We start from the raw sequence: 25,867 nt of genomic DNA on the forward strand, positions 1-25,867 counted from the left end.
CAAACACAGGTCTCACTGACTTCAGTCTCTAAGATTTTAAACAACATATATAATATAGTATAATGTCATAATGTTTAAATATATTGAATATATTTTCCCATTAGAATTCATTTAAATGAGTCAATAACTCAGATCAGTATATGCCACAAAGATGTTCCTCACAATATTATTTATAAGGTGGGGCAGTAAAAATATAAGAAATCAATTAATATACAGATAGATACACAGATGCACATATATAGAGAGAGATTCTACAATTAACATATAATTATATAACTAAACTATTATGAGGAATGACATTTCCAAAGATTATTAATGAAAGGGAAAACACACATATGTAGTGCAGTGAAAGAAGTGGCAAAGAGTTATTTACACTTATACACACATAAAGACAAGTGTTGAAAATAAGATCGGAAGGACTAAATAGAAATGATTATCTTTAGGTGATAGGCTGACTCATTCTTATTTTATTTGTTCCTTTTCACATTTTCAAAATTCAAATTTCAAGGAATTGCCATCTACTAATTATTATAATCAGAAATATATTTTTGAATAAATAATGAAATCAAACCACCATACACAATATCTCTCAAGTGATATAATTTTCATTTTCTTACTATCTACTATGTAAAATGGGTAAGAAAGAGGAGTCCTCAAGCAAATGACAGACACATTAGGCCCTTGGGAACATCAGCTGCTTTCACTATGTGAAGGTAATGACGTGCAACTTGGAATTAAGGTATAACTATAATAAAATGCTTAGGCTCATTAAGAGGAAAATTAGTATTTCAAACATTTTTAGTATTGATATACATTAGTGTGTCTCCTAGGACAGGCTTACACAGTATTAAGCATTAGCTCATTACACTATTTCCTCAGTACCTTAATGGCACAAATAACCCAAAGAAATTATGGAATTAGAATGGAAAGAGAAGTTAAGTTTGGGGAATGTTCGAAGAGTGTGAGGCTAAATAAGGAAGGAATATAAAGCACTGGAAAGATGTCAAGAAGATTGCTGTTGGCAGTACATACCTCATCCCCATAGCATTGTCAATCAGTCAGGTATTAATAACCTGGATCACCAATCATGCCCTGGGGACATGGGAGCTGTATATCTCAAACAATTACTTAGCATCTAGAGTACAAAACACTGGACTATAATTTGTTCAAAGTGATTTCTATTTATCTCATTTCATCCTTCATTTCAGTGGCGAGGTTACATGTGTGCATGCTCAGTCATGTCCAGCTCTTTGGGATCTCATGGACTGTAGCTCACCAGGCTCCTCTGTCCTCTGTCCGTGGAATTTCCAGGCAAGAATACTGGAGTGGGTTGTCATTTCCTACTCCAGAGGATCTTCCCTCCCCAGGGATCGAACTTGTGTGTCTTGTGTCTACTGCATTGGCAGGCAGATTCTTTACTACTGTGCCACCTAGGTAATACCACCAGCTTATTCAGATGAGGAAATCAAGACTTATAACAAAATACTTTACAACTTGCCTAATAGCATTTTGTTAGTAAAATGTAGTCCTAGGATTCAAATCCAGACACTCTGACCCAAGTGTCCCAGCTCTTAAATGTTCAACAAGGAAATTTTTTGCATGCCTTGATCTTTGAGTGCTTTGGGGAACAGAAGACCATAAAGTCCCAGTTAGGTGCTTAAAGAGTACAGTCTATTATGGAGGTTGAATGCCCTCAAAGAACTAATAGTATTGTAACAGAATAACAACAAATATGCATTGTGTGTGTGTTAGTTGCTCAATCGTGTCCTACTCTTTGCAGCCCCGTGAACTGTAACCTGCCAGGCTCCTCTACCCATGGAATTCTCCAGGCAAGAATACTGGAGGGGGTTGCCATTCCCCTCTCCAGGGGATCTTCCACACCCAGGGATCACACCCAGGTCTCCCTCATTGCAGGCAGATTTTTTTACCGCCTGAGCCACTGGGGAAACTTTTGCGAAGAATCAATTGAGAAAGCGGGTGTTAACTTACTAAGCAAAAGAATAATTAGATAGATGAAGACATTAATGTATATAAACAAACAAATATTTACTGAGCTATCCTATGTCCCTGACATGGGACATGACCTAGAGATATAACAGATACAAGCTCAAAGGGGGCTTAGAGTTAGTCATTGAAGAAAGGAGTAATCAAGCACGTATAAGTTCAGTTCAGTTCAGTCACGTCCAACTCTTTGTGACCCCATGGACTGCAGCATGCCAGGCTTCCCTGTCCATCACCAACTCCTGGAGCTTACTCAAACTCATGTCCATTGAGTCAGTGATGTCATCCAACCATCTCATCCTCTGTCATCCCCTTCTCTTCGTGCCTTCAATCTTTCCCAGCATCAGGGTCTTTTCCAGTGAGTCAGCTCTTCGCAAAAAGTGGCTAAAGTATAGGCATTTCAGCTTCAGCATCAGTCCTTCCAATGAACATTCAGGACTGATTTCCTTTAGGATGGACTGGTTGGATCTCTTTGCAGTCCAAGGGATTCTCAAGAGTCTTCTCCAACACCACGGTTCAAAAGCATCAATTTTTTGGTGTTCAGCTTTCTTTATGGTCCAACTCTCACATCCATACATGACTACTGGAAAAACCATAGCTTTGACTAGACAGACCTTTGTTGGCAAAGTAATGTCTCTGCTTTTTAATACGCTGTCTAGGTTGGTCATAACTTTTCTTTCAAGGAGCAAGTGTCTTTTAATTTCAACCATGTATACTACAAAGTTAAATGCCAGAAGTAGGTAAAGGGTTGTTTATTGTACAAATTGAACACCTAACCCAAGACTGTGGGATCAAAGGTTTCTGTGGCTTTCTAGAAACAGCGACATTTTAAATAGGTGATAATTATAAAGAGATAATAGTGGAGAGGAAGCAGGAGGGCATCGTTAGTACTGAAAATGGTACAATGTCAGAGCACAAAGCAGAAATTAACATATTTCACTAGGGGCAATATGGTGAATTTATGATAAGGTTAATAATGTGGAAAAATTCTAAAGAGTTTTTAGAGCTCATACTGAGAAATATTAATTTTATATATGATGTAAAAAGTTATGTGTTTTGAACATAAATATCGGTATGTTAAAATAATGAAGGCCAATAGTCTGAATGAGTTAAGCAGGAACTAAGTACAAAATTGTGTTTCTGAGACCCTGAAAAATAAGTAAACATGACTTTCCTGTGTTTTTCTAGTTTGTGCCATAGTCTTTGCAAGAATTTGGCTGAACTCAGGCAAACCTATCTGGGCCAGTAGGAAACTTCATTCATCAAAGAACTATTGATTGAGCCCCTTAGGTATTAGGCACTGATTTAAGTCATAGATAAACAGAGTAAACAAGACAGAAGTCCTAGACTTACAGAATTTGTATGCTTCTGAAGAGACTCACACAATAAATAAATCAGTAAAATAAGTTATACATTAAATGCTACTAGGATTTATGAAAGTAATTTTAAAAATGGTAGACAAGGAGTATTTGGCAGAAAGAGTGTTAAAATAGAAATATCCTGATCAGTAATGGTCTCACTAGGAATATGATCTTTGAGTCATGACCACTGAGTTAAGAAGAGTGATCCAGGAAAAGGAAATTACCTGGTCTTTAATATCAATAATGTCATGATTGAAAAATTAGCCCCTCCTTGACCTGCTTCCTTCCTGCCTCTGGTCTCCTACAACTTCTCTACACATTATTCTGCTTTCTACTCCTCAAACACATGATGCCCTCATCATCTTGCTATTGCTACTGAGTAGGATGCTTATTGGAGAAGGAAATGGCAACCCACTCCAGTACTCTTGTCTAGAGAATTCTGTGGACAGAGGAGCCTGGTGGGCTGCTGTCCATGGGGTCACACAGAGTCAGACACGACTGAAGCAACTTAGCATTGGAGAAGGAAATGGCAACCCACTCCAGTATTCTTGCCTGGAGAATCCCAGGGACAGGGGAGCCTGGTGGGCTGTTGTTTATGGGGTCACACAGACTCGGACACAACTGAAGCGACTTAGCAGCAGCAGGATGCTTATTCGCTATTTCTTTCTGTTAAGTGTATTTAAAACTCGGCTCTAACACAACTTCTTCTAAATTATTCTAAGGAACATAAGGTATTCCTTATCTTGCACCTGAAGAACCATGTCATAAAACTTACACAACTATTTTTTTTTTCATGCCTGTCTCTTCCTTCTAGATCTATATTGTGCCATTCATGTGCCTACTGAGTACTTGAAATGTTACCTTCTGCAACTGAGTAACTAACATTTTAAAGTTAATTGTATTTAAAACTGAAATTTTCTCATTTAGCTAGTCACAATCATATTGGACATTTTAGACAAAGAACAGTTCTATCATTACAGAAAGTCTGCTTAGACAGCACTGCTATACATCTTTTGTACTCAGTTTGGGGCTTATATTATACACTCAGTAAATATTTAAATAAATGAGTTAATGAATCATTCTTTCCACAGCTGAATCATTAGAGCAAAACTTTTCCTAATGGTTATAATTGACTTCTCTCCAGAATTATGTTAGATATTCCCATTGATTTTTAACTCGCCATTTTTGGCATTTGTAATTTGTTGCATTACATTGATAGATAGCTATCAACTTGGATGTAGATTTTGATTCTTTAATTATATTCTAGTTCATCAAAGAGCAGGACTAAATACTTGATTGAATCTACCACAAAATCTAGCATAATGCCTTTCACTCTGCAAATGCTAGAATTCAACTGAAAGCACAGTTCTGGTAGAACTGAGGACAGATTAATCCAACTTCCTGTCTGCTAGATATGATGTAAAATAAGTGGATGTCTGAAGGTAAAGAAGAGAAGACGCTTTAATAAATCACCGAGAGTCTTTCTACTCTAAGGACAATTTTTGAAACTAACATTTTATTCAAGGAGAAATGGAAATTCCTAACATGACATATAAAATTAATGCATTCGGCCTCTGGCAAAGAGTCTCTCCTAAAAGCACGAGAGATAAATTTTTTGACTCTCCTGTGAGCTTACTTCATTGTCAGTGTCATTATTGGCATTATTTCAGGTATTCATGAATGAGATCTTCGTCTTGTAGGCTCTTAGTGCTTTCTTTCGATGTGGCTTGTCACACTACAGTAGTCTTTCATGACATATTTACAGAGTTCCATACTGACTGTAATGTCCGAGTAGGGTAAGAGGATTTTTGGAATGTGAAGGAATAAACCAAAGATATATGAAGTAAAAAAAAAAAAAAAACTGAACCTTAGTATTTAATATCTGAAGACAGAACAATGTTAAATGATTTCAGTTTGGCATCACTGTGCACATTAAATTAAAAAGATTTCGGTTTTGCTGTTGGGCTTACTAATAAGTATGTAGTCATAAAAGACCATTCAAATTTCAGAAAAACCAGATGGTGAAAACACATTCTTCTTTCGCTTAAAAGCTTTCTAACTGATACATTCAAATTCAATAGATTTTCTCAATTTCTAAAGAAAGCATTTGTGATTATAGACACATCTCTGAAAGAGAATTAAAAAGGCTGTCCAAATCAAAATCTCCCACAGATCAGAAAAGTGAAGGCTTGAGAAATTTCGTTGAGTTTGGGTTCATCTTATTTGGGGCCCTTAGTGCATCTTTTACCTAAGTATCTGTTTCCTTCTTACAGTTGGGGAAGTTTTCAGCCATCATTTCTTCAAATACAGTTTTGATCTCCTTCCTTCTATCTTACCCTTCTAAAGCCCCTATTACACACAGGCTGGCATATTTATATTATTCCATTGTTTTTCTTTTTTTGTCTTTTTGTCTGCTGTTGTGATTGATTTCCATTACTCTAACTTCCAGATCACTCACTCATTCTTCTGTGTTATTTAGTCTGCTGTTCATTGCTTCTAGATTAGTTTTTATCTTGGCAATCAAATTGTCTAACTTTGATTAGTTCCTCTTTTTAGTTTCCAGCTCCTTGTTACAGTGACCTGGATTTCTATCAATAATTTTTCTTAATTCTGTTAGCATTTTTATTACTTCCTATTTGAACTCAGTTTCTAGCAGACTGGGGAAGTCTGTTTCATTATTGGCTCTTTCAGTGGATTTCTCTGTTTTTTTTAATTGGGAGTAGTTCCTCTGCTTTTTTCATGTTGCTTCACTTTCTCTGTCTCTATAAATTTAGGTGAAATAGTGAAATAGACCAAATACTGTGGTCTTGGAGGGGGGTTCTTATGTGGGAACAACCTGTGTAAACTGTAAGTCCAATATTTTTGGTGCGAGGGCGGGTTTAAGTAAAGATGCCAGCCATCCCTGTCCTCAGTGTATGACAGTCATCAGCCCTGTGAAATGGGTGTGACTGGTATTGCAGTGTCCAGAGCCTGTACTGGATGTTGGCTGGGGCCTCTTCTTTATTCCCGGGCTGTCACAGTCCTGTTGGGGGCCGAAGTCTGCTTCCCGTTTTCTGGAGAAGAAGCCCTGAGTGTGGATCCAATAAGGCTCTGTTGCCCTTAGCTGTATGCTCTGTCCCAGAGGAGGTGAGTGCTGAAGCAAGTGAGGCCCGTGTAGTCATAGCAAAACCTATGCATCTCCCATGCAGGCATCTATGGTTCTGCCCAGACGCAGCCCTATATTGTGTCCTTTTCTCCACTACGTTCATCCCAGGCCTAGTGTTAGGCTGGCACTGGGGGCCAGGGCCCACACCCCAGGCCCTCTGGCATCTCTCTGTGCTGCTAGGTAAGAGTCCTCTCCCAGGGCCCATCCTCCTGAGATTCATCGCCTAGTACCTAGTAGCAATCCCCACCTAGTGCACATTTCAGGCTGGGGAGTGCAGCTGGGTGACAGTCATCAGTTCAGGGGTGCCTCTGCCCTGACTGCTAGCAAGCCAGCACGTGTGCATTCCTCTTGAGCAGAGTCCAGGCTCCTCCAACCCCTCTACCTGCTGCAGCAGACCTCCCACGGGTTTCCCAGGATGACAGCCTGCCCATATCAACCTTCTCTCTTCTTCACAGATCCCTTCCAAGGGTGCCAGTCCTGTCCCCGATGCCTATTTTTTTCCCCTTTCTATCCAGTTTTATGGGATTTTTTCCTTGCAGCTTTTTGGTTGTGTAAGAGATGATCTTTAGCCAGCTTCTAGTTGGCTTTCTGTGAAAATCATTCCAAATCTAGATATATTTTTGATGTTTGTTGGGGGAGGTGAGTTCCACATCCTCCTACTCCACCATCTTGATCCTCTGAGGCTGTTTCTAATTCACATACCTTGTGAGCAATAGTTGGGACTGGAAACTCAGTCTGATTGAGGCCAAATTCATTAGATAAATAAGAAGAAAGTTAGGAATAAATTCATATGTAAATCAGAAGGAAGGTTTTTATTTGAAGGTTTTAAATTTAATTTTGATGCTCATTATTATTTGGCTTTGGCACAGTGAACTTGGAACCAGCAGAAGTTGAGGTTACAAATATACAGTGTTGGGGAAGGGGGATATGGCTTATTAGTGAATGTTGCCAGACGATGAAAAGCCTGAGTAGAGCTTAGAGTTTTATAACTTCTTGTCACTCTCCCTGTTAAACTGGAAAATACTTAAGATTTATTTTATTTTATTTTTTTTTACTTTACATAATGCCAGTTTATTTGTTTGTTCCAGTTTGACATTATCAACATAATTGATTCCTAAGCTGGTATGATATGTACTCGGTGGTGATTTTTCTTTCAATGCTTCTGGTTAGCACATAGGAGGTTCCTTGATGGCGCCTTCTTAACAACAGCTCATATTCATATCTGGAATCAGGTTTTTTATATCATTTAGATGCAGTGATAAGGATTTAAAATAAATGCTGGCAGCTGAAGACACATTTTTTCTTTTCTTCCGTCATTGACTAGAACTGCCCCTAGAATACTTTTCATCATCTTGGAAAGAAAGACAGGTTCCTTTGTGCCGTGTTACCTTCATAACAACACTTGTCCTTGGTCAGTTAGGTGTCTGCCATTGACATGCAGGTGAATGATGGAAAATACTTAAGATTTAAATAAAATATGCCAATAAACTTCTCACTCAGTCTTTAGCACTTATAACATGACACATGTACATAATTAATGTGGTCACCTGAGTAATTCACACACATGCTAAACACACACAGAGCATATATTTTCCTGAAATTATTATATCTCGAGAGTTCTTTGCCTCTGCTCATCAACTTATTTTCTTTAAACAACTATCTTTAAGTAAATTACATATGCCATATTTATTAACATTTGAAAGAAGCCTATGGTGATAATTTTACTTCCTAAAACAACCCATACTAATGGGTTTTATAATTTGCAAAATAAAGGGCATTTGAATGCTTTTAAAAACCAATTTGTCAACTGCTAAACCTTTACTACTTTTTGATCCATTTAACTGAGCTGCTCTAATCCATCTTTCTCCATAGTACATCTTTACACCTCCACCAGTCTACTTTCATTTGTTATGATAAGCTGAAGAAATTTATACATAATTTTAAAAGATGATGAATTTTCTTTTTTTAGGGACTCTGATAAAATTCAGTCATTGATTAAATATTTACCATACACGTGTTCCCTCTTAGAATGACCCAGTTCCATTTAATGGAGTGTGGTGAGGGAGGGAGGCCAGGAGAAGCACAAACTGGAAACAGATAAAATATGATCCTAAGCTCTTAATGAGTTATGCAGCCATCTTGTTGAAACTAGTTTGTAAACATCCTAAGTAAAATAAATTTCCTGTAACTTTACATGAGAACAAAACAGATATAAGTGAATCTCTGATTCTACAGATTTGAAAATAGCATCAAACTTTCTTTTCCAATGCTCTTCACATCCCTGGTAGAACCAATATTCTGTTTTGTTAACCTTTCCCTTTGTACATTGCCACTCTATTTTTTCCATTTGCCAAATCAAGAAAGAGAACATTTCATTTAAAGTTTGAAATGAATAGCATGTGACAGTGCTGGAGCAGTTTTTGCATTGATTTACATAAGGAACTGGAGATCACAGGACCCCCTGAGGAGTAAAACCTAGTCACAGTTGATACTACACTTAAAAGAAATACACCATGGATGGCAATTTTAATGATGCACACACTTAAGTTTATCAGTCTGTTGTCTTTCATCAGAGGAAAACAGCAGTCCTTTTACATTCCCAGAGTAATGAAGGAGGCAGGGTAGGAAATGAAACTCAGAAACGCGAGTCTTTTGCTGCAGTGACTAGAGGTCAGAGAGGGGTTTGGAACCTGGATGAAAACTAACCAATGACTAAGGTACAGACTGTGAAATATCCAGTCAAGCCAGTCTCTTCCTTGTTAGAACAAGATTTTATTTTTTTTCCTTCACCTAAATCATTTCCACAAATATTTACCCAGCACTCACTAAGAACAAGGTACAACTTCATATTGCTAGTAATTTCAAGACAATCATTTCTTAAGTGCTCAGATAGAGCTTTTTAAAAATACATATGTTTACCACTTCACAGTTAAATAAAACTAATCACCAAGCAAAGATGGCAGCACTATATTAATTACCATTCTCAATAATAATTGCTTCTCTCTTTGTCCTTTGATTCTTTGGTCACTGTACATGTTATATGTAGAATCACACCAATTCTGTTAAACCTGTTTTAATTATTGTTAGCAACCTAAACTGTTAGTCTATTTGGCAGAGGTCTCTTTTAAAGTGGCCAACAGTAAATGATTAATATAGCGTTCACTGCAGTACCACTGCTGGAATAACCTGCAATTAATTTGTTTCCTGTTAATATGTACATAAGCACAACTGCATAAATTCAGAGCAGTTCCATTACACATTCAAAAATGGCAATTTATGAATATGTTTTTTTTCATTATTTTTACATTTCTAAGGTTCATGTTTATGACAACAGGCTTTATTTGGTTGTTGTCATATTAAAGTCACTGAATAAAATATCTTTAAAACTACAGTTTGATTTAAAAAATCGATTAGAAGGTGGAACTATATATATTTAACTAAAATTCATAGCCTTTCTAAGAACTATCATATACTAGGCTGTACTTCTGTTTGCTCAGAATTTTTAGAAACAATTCAGTTTAGTTCAGTCACTCAGTCGTGTCTGACTCTTCACAACCCCATGGACCGCAGCATGCCAGGCTTCCCTGTCCATCACCAACTCCCAGAGCTTTCTCAAACTCATGTCCATTGAGTCAGTGATGCCATCCAGAAATCTCATTCTCTGTTGTCCCCTTCCCCTCCTGCCTTCAATCTTTCCCAACATCAGGGTCTTTTCTAAGGAGTCAGTTCTTCATATCAGGTGGCCAAAGTATTGGAGTTTCAGCTCCAGCATCAATCTTTCCAATGAATATTCCAGACTGATCTCCTTTATGATGGACTGGTTTGATCTCCTTGCAGTTCAAGGGACTCTCAAGAGTCTTCTCCAATGCCACAGTTCAAAAATATCAATTCTTCGGCGCTCAGCTCTCTTTATGGTCCAACTCTCACATCCATACATGACTACTGGAAAAACCATAGTTTGACCAGACAGACATTTGTTGGCAAAGTAATGTCTCTGCTTTTTAATAGGTGTCTAACTTGGTCATAGTTTCCTTCCAAAGAGCAAATGTCTTTTAATTTCATGGTTGCAGTCATCATCTGCAGTGAGTTTGCAGCCCAAGAAAAAAAAGTCTCTTACCCTTTTTTTTCATTAGAGAAAATATATCCTTGAAGAAGCTGTAGTCATAGAATGCTTTTTGGAGAAAGAAAAGTTATAATCTCAAAAAGGTACAGTCCATTTTTACTATTTTAGGTATGAAAATCAACATAATATGGAAGAAATCCATATATTAATAGTTTAGGTATTTTTTTTTTTGTATTTGAGCATGTAAACTGAAAACCAGCTATTTCTAAAAAAAAATCTATCCCCTAACATAAGAAAAATTTTAAACACCTTTGGTCAACTCTAATAAGAAACTCATCAAAAAGAAACGAAGACTACATGTAATTAAGATTGTGTTCCAAATTTTCTTCAGCTTAGGTAGAGTAAAAGATCTAGATGCAACTAGTATTTAACTTAGTAACAAAATTTTTGTTTTACTTCACTATCATGAAAGTATCAGGTCAAGGAATGTTAGCAAATTCTTAATAAAAAGTGAATATGAAAACTTGAATACTTCAGGAAAATACAACTAGTTTAGGTTTCTGAATGCAATCTAGATTTAGGAGATACAATTCCTTTAGTTAGGAGACTGTTGAGTGTTTTGGTACAGCTGTTTAATGGGGCGGAATGAAAGATAACATGATAGTGATTGACATTTTAGGTCCCACAACCATGGTAAAACTTGCCACAGGAAATTTCAGCCCCTCTTCAGGGAGATGTAACATTTTTCCTGCAAGGCCACCCTGGATATACAATTTGAATCTTCGGAAGATGAAGGCCAGATTCTCCTGCTATGCTTGTGGTTGTGCATGTTAACCAGCAGTTTTTAAGGTATCAATTCACACGATCACATTCATCAGCAAACACACAATTAAGTGAAGAAAATTATATTAAAGGGGTTAATTTTTATTGTAATTATGCTTATGAGTAAATTTGTGTGGCAATTCATCGTGCTCTAATTATGTGATTCAGGCATAACATATGATACATTAGACATTATCTGTATATGTAAACAATCTCTTGAAAAACTCATGCTATTTATCATGCATGTAGGTTTTCAAACTTTTAAAATCTCATGCAAGTTTTTAGACTGTCTAACTTAATCATTACTAGAGAAATACATATTTTATATTGATATTTTGATTTTATTTAAAATATTTTTGTACTCTGAAAACCACCCAAATAAGATTTCATTGTACTGAAAGACTGGTTTCCTAAATAGCCAAATACTCTGAGAAATGACACTGTTTCTTATAGAAGTAATAAATATATTTTGAACAATATTAGCAGCTGTGTTCTCAAAACAAACATGGACAATCTGAAAAGTGTAATAAATTTTAAAAGAATATGTTAAGATCAATAGCAAAAAATAAATTTAATCATATCACAGCAAACATTGTCCTAGGAATGTCCTCTAAAATACCCCTTGAGTTCTGACCTGTGTTGGCTTTCTAATGTTTCCTAATCGATGAATGTTTATTGATTACTTTCTGTACCAAGAACTACGCCAAGATCTATGGAGTAAAAATGTTAAGGTATTATTCAGTCAAAAGAATCTATTATACTTCTCATAGGGCATTTTTATATGAATAAGTATTTTGAAAGCTATAGCTAATGTTATGAGGTTATCCTAAAATGACCTCAACCATTTCACATTTAGCCAAAAGAGCAACCTTAGTTGACAATTATCTATCAGATGTAAGCTATTCCACCTGCTTTATCTAATCCTTGTTCACTCCATGCGCCCTGTTCCTCTGTCACGCCACACTTCCACTACCTCAGGAACTTCTCCTTTATCGTTGCCTCTGCTTGGGTTCTCTTTCTTAAAATCACTGCACGATTTTCTTATGTGTCACTCTCTAGGAGAGTCCCTCTCTGACCATTTCATTGTAAGCTCCAACTCTTACCTCTTTTTCCACCGTAACTGATTTTGGATAAATATGACTTACTATTCTTGAGACTATTAATGTGTTTACTAGTTTAATATCTCTGGTTCTTACCAGAAGATAAGGTTCTAAGGGCAAAACTTCCTTTGTGGCTCAGCTAAGGACAGAGCTTCCCTTGTAGCTCAGGTATTAAAGAATCTGCCGGCAATGAGGGAGACCTGGCTTTGATCCCTGGGTTGGGAAGATTCCCCTGGAGAAGGGAAAGGCTACCCACTCCAGTATTCTGGCCTGGAGAATTCCATGGACTGTATAGTCCATGGGGTCACAAAGAGCTGGACAAGACTGAGCGACTGAACTGACTGATATTTCCAAATATTTTAAGTCACCAAAAGGATATATATATATACATATACACACACATATATACATATATATACACACACATATATACATAGACACATACATACATATACACAAATTATTAGTTTCACAGTCAAAGAGGAAGTGTCAAGAAATATGACATAATCATGTTGCTTCTAATTTTCATGGAGCTACAAAGAAAACTACAAATGCATAAATCACCTCTATCCAACTAAAGAAGTTATTAAAGGTTAAACTTTGGGGGCAGAGTAAAATCTTTAATGTGTCTTCTTTGTCATATGAAGTGTTAAATTTCTGAGAGCTAAGTAGAAAAAAAGAACCTCTATCAATTTATTACATTTAAATATATTTTCTAATTTTTGAATGTCTGCTTACAAAAACTCTTTTTTCTTTCACTTTTACATTTTTCATCAAAAGCTATTTTTTCTTCACAAAATGTTAGCACAATAAGGTTATTTTCAAAAAGGTTTAGTTTAAGAACATCATTTAGTATAGATTAGTTTAAAAGAACTGAAATTAATTTTTAATATGTGGAATTATTGAAATAATTCAAATATTATATAAAATGAAAATGCCAAGTTCCATGTCCTTTAATTTTCTATTCTGTTGTTGTCTCCATTTCCCCAGATAGACAGAACCTACTTTAGTGTTTTTCATCACACATCTAAATGTTTTGACTTATGAATCATCTAGGTGTAGCAATGAATAAGAACTGACATCAAATATCAATATTATTGGCCCAGCTAAATGGTAGTTGACATCAACTTGTATTGCTGAAGAAGTAAACAAAATTAAAATTTTTTTGGTAAGTACTGCCTGACATCATTTGTCCTTCAGAAGATCAATGACTGCATGACCTAAACGTTATTTGTATTTCTTTATATAAAATGGCCAAAGATTGATACTAAGCACTTTGATTGAGACTGAATAAAAATGAACAAAATTCAGAAAACAGAAATTAATCTTTCTTTGCCAAAATGGAATGAGGATAACTTTATAGGTAGGCAATTGCAGGTATTTACTTTTCCACGATTTTTAAAAATAGATAATTAATGCACTATGCTCACATACTAGTAACTTGGGAAAGTAATTAATCTATTTCAGATCAAATTTAAAGTTCTTAATAACCTAATTATTAAATGTTATGCTGTGATATGAAACAGACAAAATATTCTTATGTAGGTTTATATACATTTCTTCATGGAATTTAGCTCAGTTTTAATATAATTCAATAATTTCTTATTCAGAATAGCTTCAGGATTTATTTTCTTATTTCTGTTAAAATATTAAGTATATACTGCTATGTTTATAACATATATATTAAACTAAATTAAGTGATAGGATATAAGAAAGTCACATATATGTGTGTGGTCATTCTTTCATTTACATCTATATATTCGAAAACAAGTGGCTAGAAAGAAACATCATCGTTTAGCCACTAAGTCCTGTCCAAACCTTTTGTGATCCCATGGACGGCAGTCTACCATGCTCCTCTGTCCAAGGGATTTCCCAGACAAGAATACTAGAGTGGGTTGCCATTTCCTTCTCCAGGGGATCTTCCCAACTCAGGGACAGAACCCATATCTTCTACATTGGCAGGCAGATTCTTTACCATTGAGCCACCAGGGAAGCCCAGAAAGAAACATTAGCTTCACTAACAGTAGTAGTAGTAAAAAACTGAGTAATGCTGAGTAAAAAAACAGCATTCAAAAAATTAAGATACTGGCATCTGGCCCCATCACTTCATGGCAAATAAAAGGGGATAAAGTGGAAACAATGACAAATTTTATCTTCCTGGGTTCCAAAATCACTGGAGACAGTGACTTCAACCATTAAATTAAAAGATGTTTGCTCCTTGGAAGAAAAGTTATGACCAACTTAGACAGCATATTAAAAAGCATAGATGTTACTTTGCCAACAAAGATCCGTGTGGTCAAAGATATGATTTTTCCAGTAGTCATGTACAGGTGTGAGAGTTGGACTATAAAGAAATCTGAGCACTGAAGAATTGATGCTTTTGAACTGTGGTGTTGGAGAAGACTCCTGAGAGTCCACTGGACTGCAAGGAAATCAAACCAGCTAATCCTAAAGATTGAACTGAATATTCCCTGGAAGAACTGATGCTGAAGCTGAAACTCCAATACTTTAGCCACCTGATGCGAATAACTGACTCCTTAGAAAAGATCCTGATGCTAGGAAAGATGGAAGGCAAGAGGAGAAGGGGACGCCAGACGATGTGATGATTGGATGGTATCATCGATTCAATGCACATGAGTTTGAGCAAGCTCTGGGAGTTGGTGATGGACAGGGAAGCCTTGTGTGCTGCAGTCCCTGCAGTCACAAAGAGTCAGACACAATTGAGCGACTGAACTGAACTGAACTGTGGTGCTAGAGAAGACTCTTGAGAGTCCCTTGGACAACAAGGAGATCAAACCAGTCAATCTTAAAGGAAATCAATCGTGAATATTTGTTAGAAGGACTGATGCTAAAGTTGAAGCTTCAATACTTCAGCCATCGGATGCGAAGAGTTGACCCTTGGTCTCCCAGACTCTGATGCTGGGAAAAAATGAAGAGAAAAGGAGAAGGGGGCAACAGAGGATGAGGTGGTTGGATCACATCACAGACTCAATGGACATGAGTTTGAGCAAACTCTGGGAGACAGTGAAGAACAGGGAAGTCTGACATGCTTCAGTCCAAGGGGTCGCAAAGAGTCAGATACAACTTAGTGACTAAACAACAATAATAGTAACAGTAGGAGTGTTAATAATAGGAGTGGACAGTAGTACAGGGTGAGATACCTAGGCACAGAATACAGAGAGGACTTCATCTTTTTTCAGTACTACCGTATTTTATGACTACTGGCTTTTTGATATTTTCCTTCTGATACAGTCATTTTGATTCTATGGCCATTTTGACATACAAAATGTAAGTGACTGTTATTGATAGATGCCCACACTAGCATGTTTTCCCTTCTTACTTACTTAGACTCTTATCTTCAAAGATCTGTGTTTGTCCCTTAATTTGATCCTATTACCTCTCCTAGCTCTCACATACCCTTCTACACCATCCTCTAATGATCATATATATGATCAACTAATTCCCCTGTAATGCCACTTTCTGTTCTAAATACTTCCTTCACCTTCTTGGCTTAAATTGGGACCTGAATCATTACTCACAATTACCACTCTTCTTCAAGTTCTCTAAAGCAAGCAATTATTTCTCTTGTCCTCTACTTGACTCAAGGCCAACAGAAGGGGTAGGAATCTACATTGCTGCAAAGTCCTATTAAATCCCTTTATGTCATACTTATTTAAAATTCCAAACTGCTGCAAAGTAAAATTGACAGACTTCACCTTCCATCACCCTTATTCACAGCAGGTAGTTTCCATGGAAGTGCAGATGAAAAACAAGTTAGAACTTGAATAGCCCTCTATTAAGGCTATATGTCATTCACTTCAAAATCAAAATATCCATAGGTTATATAATTAAAGTATATATTTCTATATTAAAATAACCAATATAACAATATTTGAATAAAACAATAGGTTAATTAAAATAAGTGAGAATGGAACTTGAAGCTGTGTGAAACCTCTTCTTTTATGAGCTGATTAGAATTCTAGAACTACTAGAATCACCTTTGATTCTACAGGGCCTTTCAGCTTTGTTCCAACAACCAATGTGTTGAGACCTTAGCTTGAATGTGGAAGACTGAGGTAAATAGTCCCATGGAAGGATGGACTGGAATTCTAATAGTGTTCATCGGGCTTTTCCAGGCAGGCATAGCACAGAAATCCTGGCTATGTATCTCTTGGAACAGTGGGGAATATCCACAGAGATTTAAGGACACCCACCCGACCATAACCTCTCTCTAGAAGAAGTTCAAGAGAGTTCCCTGGAAGGCCTGATAGAAACTCCACCCTAGCCAGACAACTCTACCCTAGCCTAGTCAATTTCCTAAAAAATCAAAGGCAGGGGACACTCTGATAGGGATCCCCTATTCATTTTCTTGCTATATATTTCTATAATTAAAAAAAATTACTTACATTGAGTTATCTGTGTCTATTAATATTAATGTAATTTATATTAATGTAATTAATATTAATGGTAATTACAGTCAACTTAAAAAAGTAGGTTTTGCTTTACAAAACTGACTTAGTATAAAGCTTTCATAGGTCCTTAAAATGTTTCATTAGCAGATTACTTTAAACAGAGGTTTTAGATAAAAATCTATCTCCAATAGAAAAATCAGTCAGAGATGAAGACGCTGGAGCCCTAATACTATAACAGAGAAATAAATCTTAATTTATATACTTTTATATAGAACCATGCATATATACTGATATTGTATATTTGTTTCTGTGATTCTTGGTGGCTAGCTGGATCTCCAGAGAAGACAATGGCAACCCACTCCAGTACTCTTGCCTGGAAAATCCCATGGACGGAGGAGCCTGGTGGGCTGCAGTTCATGGGGTCACTAAGAGTCAGACACGACTGAGCAACTTCACTTCACTTTTCACTTTCCTGCATTGGAGAAGGAAGTGGCAACCCACTCCAGTGTTCTTGCCTGGAGAATCCCAGGGACGGGGGAGCCTGGAGGGCTGCCGTCTATGGGGTTGCACAGAGTCGGACACGACTGAAGTGACTTAGCAGCAGCAGCAGCCGCTGGAGCTCATTGAGTTTTACATTTTTGATTTCTGCTTACAAATCTAAAATTAAAGAATTTTCCAAAAATTGTGTTTATGTAAATAGCTAAGTGCTTTTTAACTGGTAATGTAACTTGAATGCATATCCCCAAGGCATCAAACAATTAGCAGACAGACCTGATATTAAACAATTCTCTGCCTGCTATAGATGCACCATATACTGCATTTATGATCACAACTTTGAGAGTCTGAATGTGAGCTGTGCTACAATGCCATTTCCTTTAGAAATCCTGAAAGTCTTTGCGCTCTTTCGGTTACTGCTGCCTTCCTCTTCCTGACACTCCCTAACAGGTGTGTGAAATATGACCGCTTTCAAAACAGTTGACATCAGTTCAGTTCAGTTCAGTTCAGTCGCTCAGTCGTGTCCATAAGTGACTGAAAATTTCACTTAAGAGTGTCATTCATCAAAATAAAACATCATTTCGTTAACAGTAATTAAATATTTATAGCAAAGAAGAGATAAATTAATGGAAAAATTCAATGAGGCTTTGGGAATGTTAATTTGGAGCAGTGTTGTAATAGTCCCTTTGGTATGAACAAAGTGTGTAAACAGTAACACTTTGATATTTGACAGTCACTTTGGTCAGTCACTTTGATATTGGTCACACCTGGACCTCATGTCAATTATCTTGCTTTTGAAATACACATAATTGACGCATGGGTCCCTTGATTGCTGACTGAACAAATCTAATTTAGGTATTTCCATATTTATTAATTGTACTATTTAGGATGTTAAATGGTGTGTCCTTTCCAGCTATGAGACTGCTTACCAAAATAAATGCTTGACTTACAAAATATTACTTTACTGCATTTTAGCTTCCATTTAATTTTCCTAGGGTATGTGAAGCTCTAAGCCACTTAATAGATTTTTTAGCATAAATATCCTATCATGTGGGTCTACAGTTCTTAAATGGCTATATACTCTGCTAGAAATAAAATTTCACTTGGTATTTAGAACTAATTTATAATATATTGACTCAAGAGAGTCAATTAAATGTAAATTCTTTACTAAAACAAATTTGTTAAAATTTAATTTTAGTTGAGACAATCATGAATATTCCAGGGCTGGTGACCTCAGCACAGTTTCACTTGAAGTAAACAACATTCCTTTAGCAGAAATTATTCTTAGTGAATTATTTTTAGTGAACACTTTTCTCCCTCTAAAAGAATAATAACAGCATGATAGTAATGGAATTTTGACTATGCTGTCATTTTGAGGTTGGGTGTAGGTAATCTATTAGATTTCATTTTTGGCTAACTGGAAAAGAAAGAGGACTATGGAACTAAGATTTACACTCTACTGGGAACTGAGAGACAAATTAAAATGTTGGATATAATTAAATCATATAGTTTGAAGGGACTTGAGAGGTCATCTATCCAGTCAAATTGCTTTCATCTGAGAAGGTACAAACTTAAAATCATCCCTCCATGATTACCATCTGAACTCTTTTAGTGAAAGTGAAAGTGTTAGTAGTTCAGTCGTGTTTGTGTTTGACTCTTTGCGATCCCATGGACTGTAGCCTGCCAGGCTCCTCTTGTCCGTGGAGTTCTCCAGGCAAGAATACTGGAGTGCATAGCCATTCCCTTCTCCAAGGGATCTTCCTGACTCAGGGATTGAACCTGGGTGTCCTGTATTGCAGATGGATTCTGTACTGAGCCACCAGAGAAGCCCTTTTAGAGACAATCCCAATTAGCACAGAAACTCAAAGCCATGTTTAACAATCTTCATCACTGGTAAAAATCATCCCGATCTCTACATAACTCAAACTGTAGATAAATATTTTTGCTATGTAATCAGTTTATATAAAGAAAGACATATTTGAAATCGTTCCATGAGAAACTGAAAAACTGTAAAATCAAGGTTGCTTTATTCTACCCTGAAGAAAGGCCCCATTTCTTTAACATTTTCTATTCTTGACTATCCTTTCAATCACTTTTTTTATTTTATGACCTTACACTAAAATTTACAAGCTTATATTCCACTTACTTTCTCAAAGGCCACTAGACAGAAAGCCTTAAACCATGCGTTTAAGTGGAGTTAAGTACAATAGGAAGTTCCCCTCTACTTACCACTGTAAAGTGTGTTTTAAACTTCTTTAATTCTATATTATGTATACATTGTTTTCATTGCTGTAATTAATTTACAAATTTGTTCTCTCCTCTCACCCTGTTAACCTGCCATTTTTCTCTGGTACTTTTTTCCATTAAAATGAATTTTGATAATAAAGCTGTAAAATAACATAGTGGAAGAACTAAACTTACCCTAGGAGTGAAGGTGGCATCATTGATGGAATGCATGTGACCATAGAGTGACTGCTCACATTTTCCCTAAAAAGACAAAGCGGTAATACAAGTCAAATAAATTCCTTTCGATATATGTGAAAAGAAATGGAAAGATAACTGATATTATTTGTTTTAAAATAATGTTTAAGTCAATTAATAAAATCAATACATACTCATGGTAGAAAATGCTAAATTTTGCTGTCAGCTACCGTTCAGAATCAGACATGACTGTACTGGTGAATGCGTCACCAGCATTGGTATTTTACAGTGAAATTCCAGTGTTCTCACTTTTATACCATTGAACTGGTAGTGAATTCTCACTATATGACTCCCTTTGTAATTAGCATACTTTTCAAGTCATGGTGCCAAGTAGTGAAGTCTTATAGAAAGCCCTTGTTTTCAGGATGTTTTTATCACTGCTGAGGGTATGGGGTTCTTTTTCCTTTTTAATCACAAGATCACATTTTAATTCATAAATTCTTAGCTTGGTATTACAATCATTACAAGTATAAAAAATGTTACAAACATGTCCAGTAGTATTTTTAACACAAAATAAGCATTTATTTTGAGAAAACCATGCTTTGCATCTACTTATTTATCTTTTCCAAACAATAGATAAAACTAATTGAAATTAACTACAAAATTTCCAAAAATGAGCCCTTAGCACACTACACCCTAATGGCAGAAAGTGAAGAGGAACTAAAGAGTCTCCTGATGAGGGTGAAAGAAGAGAGTAAAAAAAAAAAATCTGGCTTTAAATTCAGCATTCAAAAAACTAAGATTATGACATCCAGTCCGACTGCTTTATGGCAAACAGAAAGGGAAAAAGTAGAAGTGACAGATTTTATCTTCCTGGGCTCCAAAATCACTGTGGATGATGACTGCAGCCATGAAAGTAAAAGCTGCTTGCTCTTTGGAAGGAAAGCTAGGACAAATCTAGACATATTAAAAAAGCAGTCATCACTTTGCCAGCAAAGGTCCATATAGTAAAAGCTACCATTTTTCCAGTAGTCACATATGGATGTGAGAGTTGGACTGTAAAGAAGGGTGAGTGCCAAAGAATTTATGCTTTCTAATTGTGGTGCTAAAGAAGACTCTTGATAGTCCCTTGAATGGCAAGGAGATCAAACCAGTCAATCCTAAAGGAAATCAGCCCTGAATATTCATTGGTAGGACTAACGCTGACGCTCCAATACTTTGTTATGAAGAGACAACTCATTGGAAAAGACTGATTCTGGGAAAGATGGAAGGCAAAAGGAGAAGAGGGTGGCAGAGGATGAAATGGTTGGATAACATCACTGACTCAATGGACCTGAGTTTGAACAAACCCTGGGAGATAGTGAAGGACAAGGAACCCTGGCATGCTGCAGTTCATGGGTTCACAAAGAGTCAGACAGGACTTAGCAACTGGACAACAACACATTATAAAAAGATTTAAATGTAGGACCTTTCATTGTGTCATCAATGTTCAAAGTGCATTCTTAGCTATCCTAGGGAAATAATTCAAATCTCACAGAAGAACCAGAGAACAGAGAAAGTTATATCTGAAATGTTGTTTGCAGATTGTTGTTATGGGATGAAATTCAGATTTCATTTTATAATGTATCTTTCATTTAACAAATATCTTTGAACAATTAATATATCCTCAGCACAGTTCTTAGAATATGTCAATGAATAAAACAAAGAAACTTGTCTTCATTGACCTTACAATCTAGGGGAAGAGTGAAGGAACAGACATTTTAAAAAGGTATGAGTGTGTTGCTTAGTCACTCAGTCTGACTCCTTGTGACCCCATGGACTATAGACTGTCAGGCTCCTCTGTCTATCGGGATTCTCCAGACAAGAATACTGGAGTGGGTTCCCATGCCCTTCCCCAGGGGATCTTCCCAACCCAGGGATTGAACCCAGGTCTCCCTGCAATCAGCAGTGCAGGTTGATTCTTTACCATCTGAGCCACCAGGGAAGCTAAGTGTGTTAGAAGAGAATAAATATTGTAGAAAGAAGAAAAGTTAGGTAGGGTAATGGGTGTCTTGAATTCTGGGACTGAAGATCTAAGGGCAAATCCAATTATCAAGTAGAGTGATAGAGTTTGACCACATTCAGAAAGCAGGGTTTGAGCAAAGACTGAGGCAGTAAGGGGAGTTGGCCAAGAAGACATCTGGAGGAAGTGCATTCCAAGAAGAAGAAAAAGTTAGAACAAATGTCTCAATGTGGGAGTCCGCCTAGTATGTTTCTGAAACAGCAAAGAGGCCATTGTGGCTGGACAGAAGTCAGTCAGAAGGAGAGCAGGTGTACTCGAAAGGCTTCATCTATTTTTCATTCACTGCATTTTGTTGGCTTAATCCTAAACTATTTAAGGCTGGAGGAGAGATTTCAGAAGAGACTATAGAAGGATATATTAAAAGATACAGGGTTATCATTATGCCTTCCCACTGCCACAGCACATTCAAGACTAGTTTGGAACTAAGAGGAAAGGCTTTGTAATTAAACTTATTTGATCCTCATTATTGTCACTGAATTCAACACATTAAATTTCAAGTATCTATTTATAGAACTAATGCATGCTATTAATCCCTTTTTATAGAATGCAAAATTTCATGAATTTAAAATTCATAAAAATGTATTGAAACACTTTGGCACCCTCTCAGGATTCCCCCTACTCAGGCTCTTCTGGTTTAGTATCTTGATGCTGTTAATAACATTAAACCAATTATGCTGAGGCCTTCAAATCATCCAAATTCCCAAAGTAGAAATAAATTACTTACAAAGTCAAAAAGGCAAATATAAGATGTTATAGTTAGCCATATATTATCTTATGAGTGCTTATGGCTAATTTTTTTGAGGATTCAGTAGGAAATAACAACCCACTTTAGTATTCTTGCTGGGGAAATCCCCTGAACAGGGGAGTCTGGTGGTCTACAGTCCATGGGGTAGCAAAGAATCACACACAACTGATCAACTGAGTATACAATACCGTACATAGTTAAATAGCACTATAATTATATAATGAGTGCTAATATGGTCTAAGTATTTGTTAGCAAATTTGTCTTAAAATAATTTCTGTGTTAATAAAAATTTTACATTTGGTCCTCTTCTAAACTGAGAACCTCTAAACTGTTTGATTAATTGGCAGGGAAAATGGAATTTCCTGATTCAAATCCTGAATGCCAAGGTTTAATTCAAAGTAAAATCTCCAAGGCACTCTTGAAAAGCCCTGGAAATATGGGGTTATAATGGAAATGCTGACAGACCACATTTGTGCTGCTATAACAAAACCTGACTCGAAGATAAATGTTTCATGAATTAAGAAAAGTTAAAAAAGCTTTTCTATCCAGCTTTGTTCCCAAGATAAAAGTGAATCTCCTCTTTTTTCTTTGTGGTATAGGGAATATGAGGGTTACTAATATTCTGGTCTGCAAACAGCCTTAATCAAAAGCAATACCCAAATCGGGACATTAAAATTTGTAATATCTTCTTTGATGAATTCTTGTCAGATTTTTTTTTTCCCAAAGAAATGAAAAAAATGAAAAAGAGGGCAGTGTTTTACAAAAAAAAAAAAAAAAAATACAGCCACATGACCTAACATGCCATTGCTCCAGCATTTGATTCTCTCAGCGAAGCTGTGTGCAATAATGGTTTCTCTGACTTGCCCTGGGGACAGAAACATCTCCGACTTAATTCTTGGCTCTGCGGTGCAACCACACAGCGGTGTGACATTAAATAGGTTGCTTCACTTCACCGTGCTTTAGTTGCCTCATGCAATTCTCAAAACAAATCTATAGATTAAATGCCATTACCGATGTCTAATGAGATGATAAAAACGTGAGGTCTGTTTTAAGAAGTAAATGAGATAATGCATGTGGAATGTTGGTACAGTGCCTACAGCGCAAAGAAAGAACACAAATATTAGCTCGTAGTACATCTGACATAGGCCATTGAAATACTGATGATGTTCAATACCTCTGCCCTTAGCTACCTGTCTCCTTAAAGACCCTCGGAAGGAGCCTTATCAGCATCAGTGCGGACTTTTTCCATTTATCTCTCAGATGCATTCCCCACGTGGCACTGCCCTGCGCTGTGCCCTGATCTCTACTAACTACCGCATCATGGGCTTTCAGGTCCTCCATCCTCTGTTCAGAGTGAGCCAGAGGACAGTGCCAGCAGGATACAGAGGAGCCGAACAACATGGAAGATGGATAAATGACCACTTCAGCTCCCTTCCTGTTCAGCTGTGACTTTCTTACTGGCTCTGACCTCTGCCTAATTCCACTGCTTGTGTGGTGCAGGTTGTCCATAATGGCGACAACTCACACTGTGCCCAGTAAGGCTCTCCTTCCCTTGCCCCTTCAGTTGTAGGGGTAGTAATAGCTCTCTACTGTTGCTAGCCTTGGGTGCTATGCTTGGCCCCTTAACCTTGTTCCCATTTCTGTAAACATTCAACTGGAGTACACTCCGTGTTTCATCTGCTTTCTGTGGGGATCTGTCTGATCCAGCATGTTAGACATGATATGCAAAAGCAGACTTTTTGATTTTTACTGCCAAGCTGCTTCTCTCGACCCTTGCCAAATCTTTCCCTTTAAGTAAACAGCATCACTAGTTGCTCAAACAAACAAAAAACCTAAGCAATCAAAAACCTGGGAATTGATAACCAACAAGGATCTACTATAAAGCACAGGGAACACTGCTCAATACTCTGCAATAACCTAAATGGGAAAAGAATTTGAAATGCATATGTATTGCTGAATCACTCTGCTGTACAACCGAAACTGACACAATGTTAGTCAACTACGCTCCAATATAAAATCAAATTTAAAAGTAAAACTGAGAATTGGAAGACCTCCCTTTCCTTCCCCACCTCCACCCTACCCCTTTATCCAGTATATCAGTTCTGTCTTCAAGATACAGCCTTACTCTGCTCACCTCTGCCCTCCTCCATTGTTATCACTCTGCTGCAGGACAACATCCCAAGGTGATGAGGGCAGCAGGAGCATCCTCGATCATCTCCTTGCTCCTCCCCTCACCACACTCCTCACCCATTTTTCTCTCAGTCACTGGAGTGATCAATAAAACCTTAGTCAGATCATGCCATGCTGCTCCGGACAGTACCCAAACAGTTACCGTCACACTCAGAATAAATTTTCAACTCTTCACTTAGGTCCAAAGGTTTTGTATCATTTGGCTTCTGTCTGCCTATCTGACCTCATCCTTCACCATTCTTCCTTCTCAGGCCTTGTGTTCCATGATTCTTTTCCTGTTTCTGTATGGTCAGGGCTTTCTGAGCAGAGTACTTCACCTGTTCAAAACATGTCTGAAGAGCACCCCTGAAGATGGAGACTTCTGGAGAGATTGAGGGGCATCTCTCCATGAGGCATTTGTTCACATTACAGGCTTCTTCTCTTCTGTCTATAGAGGATTTGCTTATATTCAGAGCTAAGGTTTTACTCTCTGTCTTTCCACTGCAGAATACTGAAGAATTGATGATTTCAAGCTGTGGTGCTGGCAAAGACTCTTGAGAGTCCCTGAGACTGTAAGGAAATCAAGCTGGTCAATCCTAAAGGAAATCGACCCTGACTATTCATTGGGAGGACTGATGCTGAAGCTCCAATACTTTGGCCACCTGATGCCAAGAGCTGACTCACTGGAAAAGACCCTGATGCTGGGAAATATTGAAGGCAAAACGAGAAGGGGGCAACAGAGGATGAGATGGTTAGAGAGCATCACTGACTCAGTGGACATGAGTTTGAGCAAATTCTGGGAGAGAGTGAGAGACAAAGGAGCCTGATATGCTACAGTCCATAGGGTCACAGAGTCAGACATGCTTAGCCAGACAACAGTGAAAACAATGGAGGGGCACTGAGTTTCATCATGTGAGGGTTCCTCTCTATGCTCTCATTACAGTAGCAGAAAATTCTGTGGAACCATTTTTCCTTTCCCCTTGGACACTCAGCCAGACTTGAGATCAGGAGTGGCCCTGTGACCAAGTTTTGCCCAGTGAAATGTGGGCAATTGTGAAATAAGTCCAACAT

At 37.2% G+C, this 25,867-nt stretch overlaps 1 protein-coding gene across 1 annotated transcript in view; it reads right to left on the reverse strand.

Annotated features, from left to right (window-relative positions):
- The window catches only part of SPAG16 (sperm associated antigen 16), a 965,654-nt gene that overhangs the window by 276,663 nt on the left and 663,124 nt on the right, over window positions 1-25,867 (reverse strand). The window contains exon 14 of the mRNA XM_043910138.1: window positions 19,821-19,886. Within this exon, the coding sequence (XP_043766073.1) occupies window positions 19,821-19,886 (66 nt within the window). The remainder of the gene's footprint in view (window positions 1-19,820; window positions 19,887-25,867) is intronic.

The sequence above is a fragment of the Cervus elaphus genome, chromosome 8, assembly GCF_910594005.1.
Source record: "Cervus elaphus chromosome 8, mCerEla1.1, whole genome shotgun sequence".
In the NCBI taxonomy this organism is placed as follows: Eukaryota; Metazoa; Chordata; class Mammalia; order Artiodactyla; family Cervidae; genus Cervus; species Cervus elaphus.